Raw genomic sequence first — 23,365 nt, forward strand, 5'->3', positions numbered from 1 at the left:
AGAGCGTTTCAAAAAGCGGATCCGAAAACAAAACACTGTCTTTTAACATTAAGGATTAAATTACAGGGGTTTCGATGCGCTGCTAGGTTTAAGTTGACTTTAAAACCTTTTAGCTGATCGATAACCATTGATTTTTTCAACTAAACAGAAAACGAAGGTTTAAATGACAAATCATTTTTCTCATGCCAGTTTGCTGAAAAATAATTTTCGAAGCACGCAAGAAATGACCTGCTTTTCTTTTTCTATTATCTAATTTATTTATTGCTGTCCAATTCCTTCGGCTAATATCTGATTTAAACAGAATTTCAGCAAGCACTTGATATAATTGCTTTTTTATCTCATTTTTTTCTCTTCTTTTTGTAGTTTATAAGATATTCCCATGGTTTCTGCGTTTTCAATATGGCTGAATGTTGTGAACAATTTCTCTATCTTTTGATGCAGAATCAGTAATTATGTAATCTGTAAAGGTCTTTGTTTTCGTCTTTTTGAATTGGTTATAGATGAGTATGTATATTTTAGGTTATGCGGTTACCCGTACCTAATGCTAAGGCTATTTCAGTACTTATTCAGAGTCTAATTCAGGTAACATTTTGCACTGAATTTTCCTGATTCAGAGCTCATTCAGTGATTCATTGTGAATTATCTTCTCATTCAGAAGAAAACTGAACAATTTCTCTAAACTTTACTCTGATTCAGAGGAGATCAGAAATCACTTCACAGTTGTTTTTGAAATGTTTCTGAATAAGTACAAAAAATGAAGTTCTCTTAAATTGTTCTGAATCAATACTGATACGTATCAATACTTACGTACGGGTAGAAACAGCATCAATTGATTTCAGTACTTTTTGCCCTGATGATAAAAGTGAAAATCAATTCAAGGAACAACAAATCTATAAATTTGTTTGTTTTTGTTGCTATTCCAAAAATGAAGTTAGGTTCTGACGAATTTCTGAAGAAGAAAAACTTTTTCATATCTAATAATGTGAAAGTAAACCAAGATTAACGCTGCTTAGTGCCTTTACCTCGCATAATTCTAATAGATTACCAGAGTGTCTGGAAAAAAATAATTGCCTAAAAATACTATTAAATTACGACCTTTTTGAAAGAATATATCCAAAAACGAAATACCAAGTTTGAAAAAAACTGGTTCTTTTCAGTTCAAAAAACATACACGCCTTGAGCGTATAACCATTAAAATACAGGTCAAAAATGATCATAAATAAAAAATAGCCCAGTTCAAAAATAGCCCAGTCATTTTATATCTCACTTGTTTGCTGAGAGAACATATCGTGTGTTAGAAGTATAATCTTCAGTCTGAGTAGCCCAACAGTCAGTAGTGATGAGAGTGTAGTCATGATTCACTTCAGGATCAAACGACACTTTCACGTACACCTCGTCATTCAACAGAGCTGTCGCAGCACTTGGGCTGAAATGGTCAAATTTGCAAATTTCAAGATCTAAGCTTTCGTGAATTGAAATTAACTCGACTCAGTTCCAGTTAAATTGCTATATTGTAAGAAAAGATGCCTTAAAACTTTATCATTGCGAGAGTTTATTTGCCAACCAAATTGAGGTTTTCCAGCCTTTAATTGCTATATAATGAGATTACTTTTAAATATTGAGAGGTTACGCTCATACCAGAATAGACACCAAGTTCTTCTCTTTTATCAGACCATCGAAAACGGCTGGCGATACCATTTAAAATTTGATTTTTCAATTTACCTTAAATTGATTTTTTGCAACAAATATCAACTCTGCTCAAGATTATACAAGAAGTTACGATGTTTATCAATATTTAACCAGAATTGTCACCCAATGCTCCTAATTACTACTTAGAGAACAAACTCTGCGTGAACGACTGATTTGTATACTGGACAGAGATAGGATGATATCCGTTCCAAAAAACTGATTTTGGAGCTGCAAGAGGAGCTGGAACTGGGGATTCTGGTAACAGTGGTGGAACTAAGATTATAATTTTTCTGAAAAAAAAAGCCATCAACTTCGAAGTTTGTATTCTTTGATATTAAATTGAATGCCAGGCTGTCAGACTCTTTATTCATGGATCTCCTGCGGTAATAACGGCCCCAGTGTTTGAAAAAACTTGTAAAACAAATGAAATACCTTTCCAGGTCGAGGTGTGCGTTAATGATCAGACAATCAAAAACGCACAGGGGGATAGAGTGCGTTTAAAAACTCTACCCCCCTGTGCGTTTTTGATTACATGGACCAGCGCCATATTAAAGTCTACATGAATGAGCTTTCAGTCAAAGTCTGCCTTAAGTCTTAACTAGCTAAATTCTGATCATTAAAGAGCAAAATTTTGATCATTAACGAGATTAATTGTTTTGAACCCAGCTGTTAGGATGATTATAAAATGACCTTATGTATCACATACGATAAAAAATTTGCCTGACAAAAAAAGGATTATCGTTTAAGATCTTATAAGAATCTTATAAGCTCTTGTAAGATAAACTTTGGGAAAGTTATGACTCATTTTTTGATTAGATTTTTATCAGATCTTAGACGACTGAAATTCTGGAAGTATGGCATATTCTTCATATTGAAGACAATTCAGAGTTGCTTTCAAACATTAGCCGAATAGCTAAAGCATGCAACACTTAAGTGTCAGAGCAACAAAGAGAAAAGTGTCTTATATTGTCTTTTGTGACTTATAAGATATTGTGGTGTTATTTGAGTGTCAGGGGCTTTCTCTAAATTGATGACTATCAAACTAGGCTGAATAAATTTCTTCAAAGACCACAACTCTCTTGGACTATTACGTTTACCCATAGTACCCAGTTTAGACTCAAAAATAAAACTGCCGCAAAATGGAAACAACAAACATTTTTTTTGTTTCTTAATTGGTTAGTTGACCAACTATTTTTTTTTTACTTTTATAGGAACACGACTACTTTATAAGATTATTTTTAATTAATAAAACATGTGTTATCGGATCGTATAAGATGGAAATTTAGCCAAAATGAATTATTATTTTATGAGATCTGAGAAGTATCTTATCAGCTTTTACACGATTTAAGTTCCTTCTATAGTCCGCTAAATTTCTGCTCTTTCATATGCTTCTTTCAATTCGTTGACTCGAGATAACCGACAACGAAGCAATAGTTGCGCTATAACTGCGCATTTATTCCAATTCATGTCTTACTAATATCGTCAGTGCTAAAAATACCTGCTTAGATGGTGTTTAGCTAGCAATGAAAAAATGCCTACCGATAGCGCAACGTATGTTAATATGATTGGTCAAAATATAGTCAAACTATCGCAGTTTGTGTACGGAGGGAAATTCGGCAGAAATTCTCATTTTGTTAGTCCACTGCAGTAACCAGTTAGGCGATATCAAAATTATCATTAAAGACCCCAATTGCAATTGATATAAACGCGTAAATAACTCCTTTTACGTAAACAAAGTGGATAAGTATAAACAAGAGAAATAAAACAACATAAGTATAACATCACTAGTTAAATGACGAACTGATAAAAAAGGCAAATATTTTGTCCTTCTTGGGTCTTCACATATTTAAAAAGATCTAAAATTGATTTGAGAAAAGGCAGAAATATTTCGAAAACGTTCAGTTTTATTACTTTCAAGGTAACTCAGGCTACTCAACACCCAGACCTGAGTGACCTCTTATATAACACAGAGAAAAGTGACCTCTGATCTGTCACAGAGCAAAGTTGTCCCGGATCAGACCTTAGTGCTATTGAGCTTTGTTTATGAGTACGAACTCTGATCGAGGAAACCCTCTGACCAGAGCACCTCCAGATCATACAAAAAGTTGTTCTTGATCATGCATTCTGATCTGAAATCTGATCTGGGACCCAAACCGGGAAAAAATTAACTGGTATCCACATATAGTTCGTTTTCTATAATGCCAGTTTATTTTTACCCGGTTTTGGGACCCAGATCAGATTTCAGATAAGAATGCATGATCAAGAACAACTTTAATTTTGATCTGGATGTGCTCTGGTTAGAGGGTTTATTGAACCGCAGTTCGTGCTCATTAACAACGCTCAATAGCACTAAGGTGACAGATCAGAGGTCACTTTTCTCTGTGTTGAAAAAGAGGTCACTCAGATCTGGGACTTGAGTAACCTGAGTCAACATCATTACGAAGCTCTGATGTTTTGAACGTACTCGAAGAACGAAGTAAATGCGGAGCTCTGTGCAATCTGCATTTTGTAACTGAACTCCTGTGTTCCGTGTAGTACCAGGCTATCCTCTTGTTCGACACCAAATGAGGAATGGACTCTACCCTCCGCATCATAGTAGCAGAAAGCAGTGGCTTCCCACAGACCAGATCTACTGATCCTAATTCCACTCCCATTAATCAATCCTCCCGACTCGGCACCACTCTCCTGAGTGATCACTTGATAGTAGACTGCGCTGTGTTTGAAGCCTGGATCTGAAAAAAGATAAAAACGTCTGTGTAAGAACAGTGGTGGATAACAGGTGTTATCCAACCAAACCATCAACGCTAACGCGTATTCTTGCTTGATTGAATACCACCTTTATCCACTACTACATATACACATCACTCTATATTTCCCATTCTTATACAATCAAAAACAATCATATCTTGCGTCACTTAGAGCAATCCACTAGTACATAGTTAAGCTGGTAATTAACCGTTATCAGACGGATAGTTTGGGTTCTATCCCCACTAACTCCAGTGGATGTCCCCATATACTAGTGTAACTAATGAGATCGTGTAAAAAGCACGTAAAATGAACCTGGGAAAATATCTGAAGAAAAACCAGCTTAACTCTACAGTTTTGGCTAAAGCAAGATATTTCTCCCATGTAGTAATTTGGATTTTAAAAAAAAAATAAAATCCAAATGTAGTAATTTTCTCCTCAAATTTTATATGTTTTAACATGTACTTTAAATCTATCCCTAGTACCACTTAATCTATATCTTTGTAAATAGATACATAATCTGCATTTATTTGTTTTAAACCTAAAATAAGAAACATGTTTATAAAGCTTACACATACTACAAGTTAAACATAACTCCGCTTCATCATAATGTTTACTCACATGGTCATTTCTATTTTTCTCTTTAATAACCTCTGTACATAAGAAATTTCATAAGGTTGTTCTCTACTTTTATAAGAACTGTCTTTCCACTGTTTGTCTCTACAATTAGGACATTTCAAAAGCGTTTTTATATTTTGAAAATTCATTTTTTTCCCTAAAGAAAAGCATATCAAGAAAGCAACAAACGTGTTATCTGCAGTTCATCTTTAAATTCAATGAAGGATTTTCTCGATCACTTTAACAAGCAAACACCTTGAAAGAATCAGTGAGATGTTTTGTAGTTTTAATAACGGTGTAATCAATGCAAAGCTGGATCTGAAACTGAAACTGGAACTGAAACTATGGAGAGGGTGTATGATTCAGATCACGATGAATACTTTCTCGCCCATGAAACTAAAGCTAAAACTAAACCTAAAACCCAAACTCAAATTAAAATTGAAACTGAAACCAAGCCCAAAAATGTAGTACCATGCTGGGTCTGTTGTGAAAACTTTTATGCAAACTTTTATGCCCTGCAAACTCATATGAATAAAAACTGGAGATAGCCTCAACTAGTAATTTTGATGTTAAATCAAGTTTCAATCATCGACAGCTATATATTACTAAATCTAATAATGAACTTATCGAAAATGTCAATGATCCAGTAGATTATATATTATATGAATTCTAGCCAAATAAATCATATAAATATAAAGTTATCGTTAATTGTTTTTAAAAGAAGAGAGTCTGAGGAGGAAAGGCTTCCGTACTTGGTTCCCCAAAAGACTGTTAAAGCAAACTTTTTTAGAACAGAAGAGTATTTGACTAAAGATAACCGTTTAGATATAAATCAATGGCTTAATTGTGCTAGAGAAACATATTTTTGTTATGGCTATGACTATGAGTTTATTGGTGTAACAGATATACAAATATGTATAGAAAAAACTAAACCGCCAATAGGATCTTTTACTGAGCTACCACTCGTTTTAAGAAGTATAACAGAAGCAATATCAAAAAATTAGAAGTGATAAATTTATTGGTCTTCGTATATGTATTACAGCCTCGTTATATCTTGTAACTGATCACGCAACTAGGACAAAAGTTATTAATAATCTTTTTGAAGTCTGGGGAAATAATGTATATATATATATATATATATATATATATATATATATATATCTTTATATTTATGTATATATAAATATGGATATATAAATATATAAATATATAAATATATTTGATCAGTTAACAAGAAGATAGAATAAATATAATATCAACATATGGTTTAAATGGCGTACAAACCATAAGTAGAACGGCTGGAGAAAGGCTCTGACTTTGTCAAAGATTGCAAAAATGCAAGAATACTAGTCTGTGATGAGCACTGTGCTCTAATTAAGAACATAGAAGTATTAATATTAAGACCTAATACTAAACATGCGAAGTTTTGGATTAGTGTTAATTGTACTTATTGGTTTCACTCTCAACATTAATATGATGCTCATGAATGCTGTATACAAAACAAACCAAATATTTTGTGCTTTATATTAAAAGAAATCAAGTTCAATAACTATCACAAACAACAGGAAGTGGAAAATGTTATCTTTGTTGACATTGAAAGTTTTAGGGACGGAGTTAATAAAAAGACTGTTGATAATACATAAAGAATATCTGACCATGTACCTATTGCGATTGGTTTTAGTTTTGATAGTAATTATAACTTATATATTGGTCTGGGTTGTATTAAAGATTATGTCAAAGATCTATTCGAAATAGAAACAAATTATAGTATTAGGTTAAACAAAACAATGATATTTAATAAAGAAGGTAAATTATAACATGAAGCCAATAACACTTGTCATATATGTAGTAAAACAGTGTTGAAGAAAATTAGAGACCACTGTCATGGAACAGGTGAAAATAGTGGTCCTATATGTGAATTTGTAATTTAAACTATAGACAAAAAATTTCATTCCTGCTATATTTCATAATGGTAAAGGTATTGACTTTAACCTATTATTTAATGCGATCTTAAAACAGTGGGTGGTAAAAAAAAGTAGATCTATTACCTGGCACTAATTGTAAAGCTAGAATGTTTAAAGTAGGTATAGTAAAGTTTACAGATAGTTACAGTTTTAGACAATGTTCCGTGATAAAATGGCTAATGTCTATAATATTAAAAGTAAAACATTACATACTTATGATTACTTTAAAGATGAAAATAGCTATAATAATATAACAGGTAATCTATCAATAGAAGATTTTAGATCATCACTAACAAACAAACTACCACTCCAATCCGAAGTTGATGAGTTTAATATAAATAATAGTAAGAAAAATTGGTAAGGAAATAACACTAGAGCATTTGGAGAATGATGTTAGAATATCAGGACACTGTTTCAATCTTTTTGTTAGGTTAACAATAGGCACATATAAACTCAATTCTCTGGATTATATTAGTCTACCTGTTTATAGTTTTGATTGCTTCCTAAAACTAAGTAAAAATGAATTAGATACAATACAAGATGAACAAATGCTGAAATATTTCATTAAAGCTATAAGAGTTGGTATATGTGGTATTACGGGGTAATAAATATGTTTATAGTAATAGCAATAGTCAAAGTCAAAGTCAAAGTCAAAGTCATAGTCATAACTAAAGGCAAATTTGGTAAATTGACGCCAATATCTTGTATGTTTATGCATTATTGCAAAAACTACTATATTAGGATGAGGTTGGTTATAAGATTATGGAATATGGATTATGCATTTCGGATTATCAAATTTAGAAGGGGGTGATTATGCATTAGCGATTAAATTAAAAATATAAAGATTTAATATAAAAAAGTAGAGTTAAGCTGGTTTTTTGTTCAGATTATTTTCGCAAGTTCATTTTACGTTCGTTTTACACGGTCTCATTAGTTACACTAGTATCTGGGGACGTCCACTGGAGTTAGTGGGGATAGAACCTAAACTTTCCGTCTGATAACGTTTAATTACCAGCTTAACTCTGTACTAGTGGATTGCACTAAGTGAGACAACATATGATTATTTTTATTTGTATAAGAATGGGAAATAGAGAGTGATTTGTATATGTAGTAGTGGCTAAAAGGTGCTGTTCAATCAAACACGAATACACGTTAGTGATGAGTGGTTGATTGAATGAGTATTGTATTAGTGGATAAAAGGTGTTATCCAATCAAGCACGGATACGCATTAGCGTTGAGTGTTTAGTTGGATAACATCTTTCATCCTCTACTTGTAAGAGCAGTTCTTTTTCACTCTAAGAGTGAACGTTTTTGTGATTTTCAGAAATGAAGAAAGGCAGAATTGTAAAACGTGGCGCAAAGTGCCCGAAATTAGTTGTAACTGCTCCCAATATCTGTAAAGTCTTCAAAACAGCAAAGAAAAAACCGAGAATTAATTACCATTTTTAAACTAATTGGTGTAATCAGAACACAGAAGTTCGTTGTATTTAGAAATATTTAGCCCTAAAAAGTAATAGTAACAAATCATTTGATAACTGTCAAGCCATTATTAGCGTTTTTTAATGAAAAATATTGCCAACACTATAATTTTTTGCTTTTCAACACTTTTATAATGCCATGACAAGCTCTGAGGACATTGAACAGCAATCTGGGGTGAAATTTAGTCAATATATGGAGCATTTTGGGGATCAAGTTTCGTTGTTCATCTTTTTTGCATATATTTCTATATCTGTTACTGTTTACACAGCAAAAACCATTTTCAATACAAAGATTGTTTTTGAAGCGCGTTACTATTGAGAAGCAAGCTAGTCGCCAACAGTTGATTTTCTGAGGTCAATTATTTTGAGCAAAATAAACGTTTTGACAAAACGCATTACGTGATGATACTATACGGGTTCAGTTGGGAGACCATTTGCATTATCACTTTTTTATTTCTTTTTCAACATTTATTTGCTAGGTGGTAAAGTGTCAATTTGGCTTAGTAAATATTTATTTTGAAAATTTTTATGTTTCTTTTGATTTTTTTTTTCAAAAAATGCGCTTTTTTGAAATAATTTCTAACTCTAAATTGATTAACTAGCTCAACTTTCAAAACAGTGGGTCCAACTAATCATCGTGGTGGCCGAAATTGGAGAGCCCGTCTGGTTTCAGTCTTTTCCATTTGGATAAAATCCCCAATATCGGTGCTCAAAAGACTTCCTTTGAAAACAACTTTCAATTAAGAGAAAAAATTGCATCCAGTTCCTTCCAGTTTTTCTCTCAGACCGTTGGGTATTGAGAGATTTTTCAAAAAAGAGCTAGGTCAAAAAATAGGGAGGGAACTGCAACGCAAGAAAAGTTGGAGGATCGCCAGCTGTTATTTTTTATCCTGTTTAATGTCCAATATCCTAAGATATGACCAAAGACTTTTGGTCTTTCATAGTTTGAAAAGTATCACAATAGATTTTACACAAAAAAGTACTCATGTAGACCGTCAACAATTAACACTTTGTTTTGATGCCCTTTGAAAGCGATTGCGAATTGACTCTGAAAAACTGACATTATGGAAAATGACAACGTAAATCAGTGTTGGATTAGTTATTTTTACAATTCATTGAATCTTTAATAAACTAATAAAAAACTCCATATGGAGAAACATCGGTTTTGTCCGTAAATCTTTTTTGCAAAGAAAGAAAAATCAACAAAACTTTAAATATAGCGCTAAGAAAAGGAGTAAAACTTCTCCCTATGAAAATAAAATATTGTAAAGTTTCTCTTATGAATTTGAAAGCTGCATAAAGCGGTACGCTTTACCTCCAAATTATATTATTATAAATTGATCTGACTTGATTCTTCTTACGTATATACGCATATATCATATCTACGATATAGCTGTATGTACGCATGTATCGTATCTACATTCAAGATTTGCAATTTCAATGTCTAACTCCTAGAAATCTGAGCGGGTACATCAATATCTTATACACTTTTTTAGCGAAAGTTTTCATTTGGTTCGAGAAACAACTAGTTAGTAATGAATAGCTACTAACCTATCTCATCTGCCCTTGGTGTGTGACTTGTGTCTCCCAAGTTGTAGACCTTCTGTTGAGTGCCACATTGGGTGTCATTTGAGATGATCTGAGTGAAATCCCAGGCAGAGTTGCGTACGTAGAAGTAGTCCAGATGTGCTGTCAACTCACACCCCTCGGCTCTCGATGATCGCAACAATGTTGGAAAGTCTGTCATAAACAAGTATCCCACCCCTAGTAAGTTTTGTGATAACCCCCTCCCATTAAAATGGAAGATGGAGTTGAATGCGTTCGATTTTCGCAGGAAATAACATTTCCTTGAAAAAAAGCTGAAGGCAATGAAAATAATTTTCATCGCTAGAAAATGCAACAATTTGTTTGTCAGTATTATAAGACTATACTTCGTTTGAAAGAAATTGCGAAGTTGTCCTCCAATATCTGACCAGATAACCATTCGAAAACGACAAGGGTTAGTAACTGATCTGGAAAAAGTTCTCACCGATGCTGGCATACACTGGTGTGATTGAGTATACACCTGGCTCAGCTGACTGATTATTGGAAACTTTGATTTCGAATCCACATATGAAGTAGTCTGGACTTGCGCTGTTGGACTTTTCGGATGACCGAGATCCTACTGTGCTGCAGTTACCAGCTGTGCTAGTTGGTCCCATACAATCTCCGATGCTAGCGTTGTTGATATCCCTAAAAAAGCTAAATTTTGACTTATCTCTTACAGTAGTCAATTACGACTTTCAAGAACGGGAAGATATTGTGTCTTTCCCTCATTATCAGTTGCGAACAAACTGAAACGTCTCTTTTCAATCACAATGTTTGAAAACATAGACTAGTAAGATATGCGAATTTTATTTACAATTTATATATAATACTATGACAAGATGCATATAAAGAACTTTGTTATCAACAGAATTTCCACAGAAAAAAATTCGTGTTGCAAAGTGTGCTATTTCATTTTCAATCGTGTTTAATTGTCCGGAGTGAAAGTCACGTCTTAATCAGTACCGATTCAGTGGAATTGCAAGTCTTGGATCAGTACTGCATCAGAGCTCTGATCATGTCATTTTGTCGACTTCGTACGTTTTAAATCAAGTCTTAATTCTTGTCAAGTCTTCCGCAAGTCTTGACCAAGATTTGACAAGTCTTGCGAAGGTCTTGGCCAAGACTTGACAAGTCGTGCGCAAGTCTTGGAAAAACTTGACAAGCCTTGAGCAAGTCTTGCATCATGTTTTGGGCACAGTTTTTATTGTTGGTTTGCTTACCTTTAGTAACGAAAGAAGACGGCCGGTACATGCAGTGGTCTAGGTGGAAACTCTCCAAAATGAGAAAAGAAGCACAAGACCACACGAGCACTTCCACATAGATTACCTGACGGAGACTGCAAAAATTCTGGTATCGCCCAAAGATACTATTCATGGCCTATTTTTTTTCCGCCCATTGAAAAACGATTTTGTTTTGAGGTCACAATGAGATATTTGAAGTAAATATATGTTCAATTCAGAAATAGCTTGGCCAGATTCGCAAATGTCTCGTAAGAAACTTTTAAATAAATTTTTGCTAATTCTGAAATGCATTAATTATAAATAATTTCTACTTAAAAACTCAACTTTGCTCAAATGCACAGTAAGCAATACTTTTCAAGTCTTGGTCAAGACTTGCCTCAAGACTTGCCAAACCTTGGCCAAGACCTGACTCAAGAATTTCCAAGTCTTGGGCAAAACTTGACTTACACTTGACAAGTTTTGAGCAAGACTTGACATGCAAGTCTTAACACACAAGATATGATGCTGTTATCAGTACTGATTTGTCAAATCAAGAAGCGCATTTCACTGGAGAAGTACTGATCAAGACTTGTTCGTTCTTGTTCGTTCAAGAATTCGTTCTGGTTGATTTATTAAAAATTTGGATGAAAATAAAGGTGGAGTAACTTTGAATTTGTGCCAGAATTCACTCAAGAGTTCTCGACAAGCTTTTACTCAGAAAATTACATAGATTTGTTTGAGCTTTTTAACCGTGGGCTATCTGGAAAAAAGTGGTGCTGTATTCTATTTTAAATTTACACGTAGCTAGGATAGAAGGGATGATGAAAACCAAACAACGCATAAATTTGATGCATTTTCCTGTAGAAAACTGATTTTATGTTTTGAAAACTGTTGTACTTTAGTCTTTATAACTCAAATTTGATGTTCAGTGTATAAGCAAATAAAAAAGTGTCAAAGTAAGAGCTATGGAGAGTCATTAGCCATATAGTGTTAACGTTTTTTTCATCATAGTGGATCGATCTTAACTGTGCTCAATTGTTTTTTTTAAATACTTATCAAAAGTTTACCGAGCTGTGTATCAACCCGTGTCGAAAAAAAACCTCCATATTACCCACCAAATTGATGTAAAAGTAGGGGGTAACTGTCTATGGATGTAGAACGATTGGAGATTAGGGTGGTAATTGGGGCAATGGGGGGCAGGGGGGATTTTTTTATTGTACCTCCAAATTTAATCCCCAAAAAGATGTAAGATTAGGGGCGTTCGGGGGTATTGTGCGGGATTTTCAGATTTGACCCCAAAAATTACCACCACAAATTTGTAAGATTAGGGGGTAAATTTAGGTGGTTAAAACGATGTTAGATTGGGATGGTTATGGGGAGTAAGGGGCGCTTGATGTATTTTACCCCCAAAAATTCCCTGAATAAAGATGTAAGAGTAGGGTAAATTTAAGGGTTAAAAATCTTTAAGATTAGGGAGTAGTGGAGTGTCAAAGAAGGAAAATTTTGGACATTACCCCAAAAAATGACCCCTGAAAAAATTAAAGGGGGTAAAACGATGTAAATTTAGGTGTTAGTGCGGTGTAATGGGGGATTTTTAGAATTTAACTCCCCAAAATTACCCCTCAAAATGATATAAGATTAGGTGTTAATTTTAGGGGCGTAAAACAATGCAAGATTATGGGGTAATGGGTTAATTGAGCGTAATTGGGGCAACTTTTAGGTTCTAGCCCCTAAGAATATTAAAATTGAAATTTATGTAAGGTTAGGGGGCTAATGGGGGATAATGAGGGTTATAGGGCAAAATTTCAGATTTTATCCCCCAAAAATTACCACTTAAAAAGATATGAGGCTCGGGGCTCATTATGAGGAGCTAAAACGATGTAAGTTAAAGGGTTAATGGGGAGCAAGGGAGATCTTTGAATATTAGTTAAGGGGAAAATGGGGGTGTAAGATAAGGCGGATATGGGATTAAGGGGGAATATTAAGACTTTAAAGCGAAAACTGACCCCCAAAAAGTAAGATTAGAGGGTTAAAAGGATGTGAGTGTGTGGGGTTAAAACTTTTAATTCCTATACACGGGACTGCTTGCATTGGTCAAGCACCGGTGGACTAACGACTAAGACGCACTGGCTCAGGTGACAGAATTTGTGGGTTCAAGGCTGTCACTCTGTGACTCTGGAAGTAAAACGATGTAAGCGTGGGCTGCCAAAGGGGAAAAGTGATGCAAGGATAGGGGGTAACGGGGGTTAAACAGGGGAAGCGTGGGGGTAATGAAGGGTGAAACGAGTAGGGGTAATGGACCTCCTACCCATTACCCTTGCGTCGTTTTACTCCTCATTACCCTCTCTACTCTTGCATTATTTTACCCCCTCCTCCCCCCCCCCCAAAAAATACCCTCTACTCTTTCACCCTTTTACCTTCAACCCCCCCCCTCTTACCCGCACTCTTGAATCGAATTACCTCCCATTACCCCCCAAAATGGTTTAAGAGTTTTGAGGGGAATTGGATAAAAGTTCCCCCTATTACCCCTAATCTTACTTTTTTTGGGTAAAATTTCGACACGCGACACTACAGGCATCTACCGTACCGATTCTTCAAATAACTTACACACTTTTATCATTGGCTTTGACGATTGTGTCTTAAAAAATAGTAAAAGGGAACTACATTTATAGATGCTTAATTATTTTATTTTTTTATAAGTCGCAGTCGTTTTATTTTGGCGTAATCTTTTACTGGTACTGATAAACCCTCATTTTGTCAAGTATTGCAAGAGTGTATGATCAAATTTTTACAATGTCAACGAACTTGAACTGCATTCTTGCAAGTCGGCTATCCTTTGTGTCATAGTCAAATCCAGCGGGGACTGTACCCTCATCTTCAAAGTCAACATATCGAGAGACGAATTCTGTCTCATTGGAGTCAATTTCCTGATCACCCGCGAGTTCAAAAGACACAGTGCCTCCATCTGCCTCTTTGTAATACACTGTGAATCCTCTGATGTAGTCGTCTGTTCCATTTAAGTAGTAGATTTCCACCCTTTTAATGTACCTTAAACATACCAGAGAAAGGGGCTGGTTGTATGTTACCCACGTTGAGGTCAAGCACCAAAAATGAGATTTGTGGGTTCCAACAAAGATGCAGACCTTGTAATTTTGAGCACCAGCCAACCCCCCCCCCCCCCCGTGCAGTCTGAACATGGTCTGATCAGAGAAATTTGGTCTGCATGCTTTAGGAATAAAACCTGGCCAACATGCATTTGCTGAATAAGTTCAAAAAGATGAACTCGAACAAATCGCAAGTCCCGAATTTGTACGAAACAGTTGCTTAGTTAAACCATAATTAAATTTCATACTATTGCCTCTACTTGCCCAATCTTGGCCAGAAGTTTTCTCAAATATTGAATAATCCCGACTAACTTCTAATGACATATTTCTTATTGTACAATAGGAGCCGAATTACTTTAAGACGAGTAAAATTGATCAAGCTTTATCTTCAAAGCTGTCTCGAAGTAGAAAGGTTTGTGTGTTTCTATTCGTATTTGCAATAAAAAAGGAGTGAAAAATGAATAGTAACTCACTCATGTCAAGCATGGCTAAATCACCGGAGACTTGCAATGTCTTGGTAAACAATTGATTCAAGATCATTCAAGGGCTTAAGAATTGATTAATGAAGTGCAAGGTGGAGAAATAACGCACATTACGTGCGATTCCAACAAAACTAAGCACCCTTTTACCGATTCCAACGAAACTAGCAACCTTTTTAAGGACGTATTACACAACAAATTTTGTTTTTTGATACATATTTTTTATTGCTCCGAACCCCCTTAGTGGGGGAGGGAACTATAATTTCAACTGGTTTTTCTGTTCGGTCAATTTTGGCTGATAGATATTATCATCGTATACGGTTTTGAGTTGTGTCATGAGAGATTTGGTACAGCGTAGAATGTAAAATAAAAGTGTGTTTTTTAATATCAGTTTTGCCAGACAGTTATTGAAGTCTAACATTATCGCATATTTGAAGGAATTCTTTTGCTTCTGATCATGTTTTCCGGATTTTTTGCCTAATTAACGTCAATTGATCTGAAAGTTAAATTTGCTGACAAAACTTATATTGGTTTTGCCTATAAACATAAAGCAGGGTTGCGGACTGCAGGTTTGTCTGATCTGACGTTCTGAGCTCAAGTACTGGCTAAATTGTTCAAATTTCAGCAGTATTTCATCAAAAATAGGCACGAAAAAACTAGCACTCCAGTAAATAGGCACTCCAACAAAAATTTTCAGTGAACTCAGAGGAGGGCTAGTTCAATTCTGTTTCCTATAAGAATGTTCTGGGATATAATTTTCGCCGGTTTTTAAAATAGCTTAAAATAATTCTTATCCAAAAAACATCATATATTTTTGCTATGTTGACATTTTTTATGCCAATTAATCTGTTTCAATAATAGTTGAAATCCTTGTTTGGAACTAACGCACATCAATATCAAGCAAAGTGTCGGACTCACCGTTGTTTTTGAGAATCAAAAACAGTTCTAAATGTTTTGTGGTGACGCCTTTTCTAAATTTTTCAATAATATTTTCTTTTGTTTTTTCTCTGTAATTACAGATCCAAAAATGTTCCTCTAAAAAATCAGTTTTTTCCCCAATGATAATGCCCACTAATTATTTTTTTATGTTTTCGGAGAAAAGCTAAAGGTTTCGTAACTTTCATTGAATTTTTCTATTTTGCCAGCACTTTTTAATCTTTTTGCAGTCTCTTGACTTAGTATCGCTAATGAATAATCCAGTCCGCTTCCTTTTAAAAATAAGTGAATTTTTATTCAAGGCTTCCACAGTGATAGCCCAACGGATTTTAGGACACTAAACAGAATTGTTTAACGAAAATGTTTGCGAATATTTGATTTTTGAAACAGTTCTTGATTGGCATGGATTAATTGTTTTTTTTTGTGGTCTTAACACATAATCTTGATAATGAGCCGTCTCATTGGCTTCCTCTTGAGATATATGAATTCGTTTAAAGATTTCATTTAATAGCTATTGGCTTCACTCAGTGGCCTTCAACGAGAATTGTTTTGGATAATTGCTCGACTTTTTGAGACCCATTAAATTTTTTATCCTTTGTGACAACTTTTCTAATTCTATTTAATGCTTGGTCACTATAACAACCTATGTAGCTACAGCAGAATCTAATTTATAGTTTCCGTTTATCGCTAAAGTTTTGATGGTTTTGAAATGAAAAATTTTGCAAAAAAAAACGTATTTTAAACTTTGTCCGTTTGGGATTTTTGTCCAACTGCTACCTAGTTTCATAGAGGCCAGGACCCATATGCCTCTGTTTCATTTTTCATCCCATGAAATTTCGAATTTTTGCTGTTTTTGTTTGATGCCCCTTAGACTATTCTAAAATGTTTGCAAACACCGATGAACAGAATGGATATTGACTTTTGGTTGGAACTAATGCTTGGTCTTGTTAATTGATTTTGTTGTTTGTCTTATCTCCTTTTCCTTTTATTGACGCGTCCTTGGGGTATTGCGTGTCTACATTAAGTATTGCAATATCATACTATAAAACAGTCTCATTGTATTCCAGAGGAGTTACATAACAATCTATCTTATATTTTAATTGACAACTGATTGTTGCTATGATTTTTTGGGAACTTTGCCGTTTGTACCCTCCCCCAAGTACTTTATGCACCGCCCTCCAATTACAGAGCAGGTGTCAGTACGCAGTAAATCAATATGAAAAATATGGTTCGTGCGTCGGGGAGATGCAAATAATAAGCACCCACTAAGATGGGGGGGCACCAAGGTGAAAAAGTCCGACATTTATCTTTTTGTTACAGTTTCCTTGTCGATTTGTTGCTGGAACTGATTAAAGCAAGCACAACCTGCCAGAAAGGGTATTACAAGTTGATTTGATTAGCTTTGTATCAGATTCCATTATGAATTTTGACATTGTTAAACAGTTTCTTTTATAACAAACGCGATTTTGTAACTAATATTTAGCTGTTTTTTTTGTTTTTGCCTTGTCTCTTAGTATTTTAAATTTCAATTAACTTTGGCTCTACAATGTGACATTATTTATTTCATTTAAAGGTTTGCGTTCCAAACATTTAGCAATTATTTTCGAACAGTGTGTGTGTGTGTATCTCTTCCTAATTTGATAGGGAATTAAGCCAACAATGTGGATGAGCGGTGTCGAAATTTAATGTGAGGACGCAGTTTATGGAGCCTCCTTGTTAATTAAAAGCATTTAATAAAAAAGTGTAGAAAATATTTAAGATGGGTGCTTGAAAAGTTTCGAAAATTTGTAGCAAAAATCAATATAAGACAAGGGTCCAAAGTGCTGAAAATAAAAAAAATGGTTGAAGTGAGCAAGTTCAAATTGCGGAAACTAAAATTTAGATACTAAAAGTTCTTTTAGAAATGCTTTCAATGTTTGACAGGTGCTGAAATGTTGTTTTCTGGGTGGGAAGTAGCTTACCCTCTAAATTGATTGACAGAGTAAGGGAACTGGAAGCAGTCATGTGGGTCACAGAATGTGTGTGCATCGAAGTCATTTACAGATAGTGAGTTGTTCACATCTCCGAAGATGACTTCGTCTCCTGATGTGGCATGCACTTTGACTGAAAACGAAAGAAGATATGTTCGGCCTGTACAATGATTTGATTGATATAAACATTGGTAAACTTTTTGATGAAAAAAAATTTTCTGAAAAATTAGATTAATTGAGCCTCAATATGTATAAATTAAGAATTAGTACCTTTTAATATAAATTATAAGTTTATATGCATAATTCTGTTATGCATAACTTTTAGTTTTCATTATTGGTTTCAACGATCAATTAAAGGCCAATGACTAGTTCTAGTTGGCTATACTGCTACGGGAGCTCAACGGAACATCGTTTCTGCCCACACTGAGTTTCCTGTCAAAAAATTTTTATATCCAAGATTATTCGCCTACTTCTCTCTGTCCTTACTCAAAACTCAAGGTTATCAGAATTGATTTTTTGGCCGATATTTAGGAATATCTCGGCAAAAGGTCGACCACTGAGGTTAAATTTTCATACAGAGAGTCACCAACGAACATCGGAGTCTAAACAATTTTATGTTTTTCTACAGTTGGAAAGATACGAATGATCCGGTAGATATCGTCAACAGAAGAAAACATATTTATGGAAAAAATCTTTATCAGCATATTGAAAATAATCAGAGAGAACAATGAGAACTCGCAGGAGTCAGTCACTGGATCGAATCACTAGTGTCCACTGTAAAATGGTAATTAAAAAAAAACACTAATGATCCACTCATGTTGTGTGATTAAATTTTGGTGGATCACTAGTGGAGATCAGCGAGACCCCAACCCGGGCATCTGCAAAAGCGACAAATTGTTTAGGGTGATCACAGTGTTTTCTTTATAAGAGAAAAAAAGGCTCCGGTGACTGATCCCTGCAAGTTCTCACTGTTCTCTCTGATTATTTTCAATATACTGATCAAGACTTTTTCCGTAAGTGTGTTTTCCTCTGTTGAACAAAATCTACAGGCCATTCGTATCTTCCCAACTTTAGAAATACATTAAATTGTTTAGGTTCAGTAGTGGAGTTACAGTAGTGGGATTACCCTAGAACACTTGTGGTACACAAGTGAGCCACTTGTGGAAAACTAGTCGGTCACTAGTGGAAAATTACTGGCATAGTAATTGTGAACTAGGGATCATAAGTAATTTTTAACATGAGCACTGAGTACCTGCATGTACGTTTACGCCAAATAGTGAAATGAATAAAAAAAAAACTGAAAATACATGTCCATGGGTCAGAGGAGGTCATATTAGATCATGAGGCAGATCAAGTTACCATAGTTCCTACAATAACAAATGCATGCAATGATTAACTCAAAAAGTGAAGCTTATATTCCTGAATTGAAAAAAAATATTTGGTTCTAAGCTCTAAAAACTAAGTTACTGGCTGCAAACCCTAAAGGAACCCTAAACTCCCTGTGAAACTCTAACTGATTCAACCTGCCTCATAGAACAATTATCTGGCTCCCTTGCGGCCGAGGTTTTAGCGCTTAAAAGCGCGAACTTATTTGAGGTTGGCGGTAAATCTTTTGACATTATGTAAGATCTACGCTAAGTGCGTTGAGAAAACACCGCCGGATTTAAGCGTTTATATTACCTAATTGAGCGTTTCCAACCATAGTTCTCACAATTTTTTGGCGTTTTTAAGCGTAGATCTCAAATAATTTGGCCTTTTTTATTGTACATCTTACAAAATTTTGGTTTTTCTAGAGTAGATCTTACATATATTTAAAACTCAATTTTTACGGTTGATCTTACATAATTAGGCGCTGATGTCTCGTAAGTAAAACAACCGGGGGAAATCTAACTAAAAATGAATGTTTAATATTGCATCGATCCTAACAAAATTGCAAGCTGAAAATTACTCAGTTTTTGAGGCTGCAGCACATCAAAATTATCCAATAGTTGCAGCACATCAGCCATTGCAAGATTTATAGGGAAGAATAATTATTATTTCTTACAAATTAGGACCAATTTTTGCGCCAGGTTATGGGTGCAATAATGCAAGAATGAGAATCAAGATCGTGATCTTATAGTTCGATTTTAAAAGAAAACAATTTGTAGGAAAATTAAGGTATGGTGGGGTATGTGAGGCGACTATCATGTAGGAGGACAGTTGATTCAGATAGAGGTTTACGTAGAAATGCTAAAATTAAGTAAGATATCAGCTTGGTATTGTCAAAATGACGAAAGACCTAAGAATTAGATGCGATCTATGATTTAGCTATTGTTTTGTAAGATCTCCACTTAGAAACGCCAATCTTAAGTAAGAGAAGCGATTAAAATCTACGCTTTCACTGCACAGTTTTTAGGTTAAGAACAGGGAACTTTCTGATTTTTCAACTCTCGAAGTTAAAATTTTATCTTTTCAAAATAATTTTGTCTACTTTAAAGACAGTTAGAAGCAATTATGATTTAATTATCTATTTTAAACTGCAAATTTGAATGAGTACGAAGTAAAAAAGTAAATACAACCAGCCAGGTGAAAAAGATTGGAATAGCACAAATTATTTGAGTAAATTACATACTCCTAACCCTAACCCTAATTACATACTCAAGTTAGTATGTTGTTAGTTGAGCGTTCCACTTTCTTTTTTGCTTTCGTACACTTGCTTTCTAGTTTCCTAATGGCTGGAGATAATAGTATTTTTAGTGTTAGTAGTAATGCTTTTGTAATCTTAAGGTGGCTCGGCATAAGTGATTATGATATTATCAGGAAAGCTTTTCCCAAAAATTTGTGTTTCAGATTAACAGGTAAATCTGCTCACTTCTTGTATAAACTTCGTTCGAGTCAAGTTTGTGTTTCATGCACTCTATCTTAATTCTCAGTCTTATAGCATAAAACTATAATTCTCGTCTTAATGCGTGTTGCGCACTTCAGTACATTGGTATGTTTTTTCTGAAACAAAATTCTTACTGAAACTGGGGAAAAATGATCTCTTTTATAGTTATGAAAGCAAGCAATCCAAGATTTTTTTCTAGCAATTATTGGAAACTTTTTCGATACTACGCCTGCTTACGTCAAATGATAATCTTGCATGCAAAATAATCAATAAATTGGCAGTGTCTTTTAACATAGCTATTCTACTTACGATCATGCTAACAATCTGAGCAAATGTGATCAAGATCGGCAGATAAAAAAATGTAATTGTTCTGTTTTTTACATACTCAGTTGTTTATTACCATTATTGCTGCATTTTCTTATTTCCTGAGCAAATAGAAGTAAAATGTTTTGTTCTTTTCTAAACAGAAACCCTTGTTGAGCTAATCTATAACTAAATATATGGTACAACAACTAGCGGTGAAAAATAACAGTTTCTAAGTCAAAATTAATTTATTCAGGTTATTAACAACCCAATATTGTTTTTGTTTCAACAAAATATACTGGAAAATTGTACGCACCTGTGTAGTTCTCGAAAAACATACGGACAGTTTCGATCGTTTTCAGATAGTCTCAAACGCAATTGGTGTTGGCAAAGGAGAAAATATGATAAGCTGTCTGATTATGATCTGTTTTTTGCTGAAGCACAAGTAAGTTACGAATTCTGTGTCCATATATTTGCTAAAACCCATTATCTCAGTTAAATTACCGTGCAGAAGAAGAAAGAAAACAGAAGCGTAATAAACGACCAATGGGAACACCGCTCGGCCGCAACCAACTTTAATTAGTGCTAATCTTTAGCATGGCAAGATAGGCTATCTTCTCGAAAAATATTGCCGATCAAATTTTGTTGCAAAAATTCGCATGATCTCGTGACTTTCAGAATGATGATCAAACTAAATTCCAGCTGACTATTAACAAATACCGAAGTTTAATGGCTGCTCATACGTCATTATGAAATTGCTTATCTATACTACCTAACGCACAGAGAACACCAGTACTGATTCAGACCAAATTCAGCGAAGCATCAAATTTCAGTACCGATTAAGAACGATGTCAGAATAGTTTCTGCGCACCTCCCTTTTGGCATTAAGAACGATGTCTTAATGTTTTTTGGCATTAAGAACTTTTGGCATTAAGAACGATGTCAGAATAGTTTCTGCGCACCCTCCCGGAGCCTTAGGCATTTAGTCACAAGTCCGTTAGAGAATTTAATTTAGAGCCATGAAGACCCGAGCGAAGATCATCTGGGGTCCAGCTCTTTGAGGAGTTGAGTCCCGTGAGCTCGTGTCATGAAGACCCAAGCAAAAATCATCTGGTGTCCAGCTCTTTGAGTAGTTGAGTCCCGTGAGCTCGTGTCATGAAGACCCAAGCAAAGATCATCTGGGGACTAGCTCTTTGAAGAGTTGAGTCCCGTGAGCCTCAAGTCTCCTTAAAGCCATCTTTTGGAACTAGCAGAGCTTGTGTTGACTTGACCAAACATGCAGTGGAGTCACTCCTTATCACTTTAGCTCTGCGATTACCGTTGCAACATTACTCTGTGATCTCATTTCTGTGACTATCAAGACATCTATCTTTTTGGGGCCTTGCAGGTTTATTAGAGTTCCCAAGCGACTTTAAAAGGAGTCTTGAACAGTACTGAATATTCAAACTTCCTTACATTGCTGACTTTCGAGTCACTAAGACCGTTTTTCGATCATTTGAGACAATTCCAACTGGTGGAAAATGGCGAAACATGATTACGAGAGCCACTTTTATAAAACACTCCCAAAAAATTGATCTCTTCTTTCAAGTGCTGTAGTTCGATGCTATGCCTCAATTCCTTTATCTCAGAGGGCCCGAGTTGGCTTTTTCAGTGCACACTTTTCAGAGTATCCGCTTAGCTAACTACAGCCAACTGAGCTGGTGACAAGCTACCAACTGACACCACGGGGAGGTTGCGGCTCATGTCTGAGCCCTGGATTGATAACCTTTCTCCGAAGGTGTTCACCTCATCAACGAGCTTTCGTGTCCTCAATTTCCAGCTGACTATTATGATATCCAAAGAATTACCATATGCTCTTATGCCAGTTGAAAATTGCTGATTCATACTATTTAAAGCATCTAACGCTCAGAACAGATCATTACTGATTCAGAACAACCTCACATTAATTCAGAACGATTTCAGAACAGTTTTGTATCGATTATGAAAACTCTCCGGAACGGAGCAAAAATCCGATTCAGTGTTCTGCGAATTTCCTCGAAATAGGGCAAATTTCAAAATGCAATTCCGAATTGGTTTTGAATCAGAAGAAAATACAAAAGTTTTTTTGTAAACATTATTCAGATTTTCAAGAATTTGTAATGGATTTTGGAGCAAAATACTGACATCTGAAGGTGTTTCTTGGAAAAATTTGTCTTTATTTAATACATTTTGGAGGAACTGATAAAGTACGGTTTTTACTGTGCTATATCAAAATTACTTTTTACTACTTCATTAACTACGCCACTGCCTATTCTAGGCCTGGAATGAAAAAATAGGAGGTATAAACCATACAGGTATTAATGGAAAATCTCCAAACTCAGTTCTTGGCCTGACTTAAAAGATCTTTTGACAAAATTTTTGATATAA

At 34.9% G+C, this 23,365-nt stretch overlaps 1 protein-coding gene across 5 annotated transcripts in view; it reads right to left on the reverse strand.

Moving 5' to 3' along the window:
* Positions 1 to 23,365, reverse strand: part of LOC142335897 (uncharacterized) — a 133,428-nt gene that overhangs the window by 17,095 nt on the left and 92,968 nt on the right. For all 5 annotated transcript variants that reach the window (XM_075384253.1, XM_075384256.1, XM_075384257.1 and 2 more), the window contains 6 exons: positions 17,782 to 17,923; positions 14,107 to 14,349; positions 10,524 to 10,726; positions 10,046 to 10,234; positions 4,154 to 4,421; positions 1,268 to 1,426 (listed from right to left, as the gene is read on the reverse strand). In XM_075384253.1, the coding sequence (XP_075240368.1) occupies positions 1,268 to 1,426; positions 4,154 to 4,421; positions 10,046 to 10,234; positions 10,524 to 10,726; positions 14,107 to 14,349; positions 17,782 to 17,923 (1,204 nt within the window). The remainder of the gene's footprint in view (positions 1 to 1,267; positions 1,427 to 4,153; positions 4,422 to 10,045; positions 10,235 to 10,523; positions 10,727 to 14,106; positions 14,350 to 17,781; positions 17,924 to 23,365) is intronic.

The sequence above is a fragment of the Convolutriloba macropyga genome, chromosome 3, assembly GCF_964194025.1.
Source record: "Convolutriloba macropyga chromosome 3, txConMacr16.3, whole genome shotgun sequence".
In the NCBI taxonomy this organism is placed as follows: Eukaryota; Metazoa; Xenacoelomorpha; order Acoela; family Convolutidae; genus Convolutriloba; species Convolutriloba macropyga.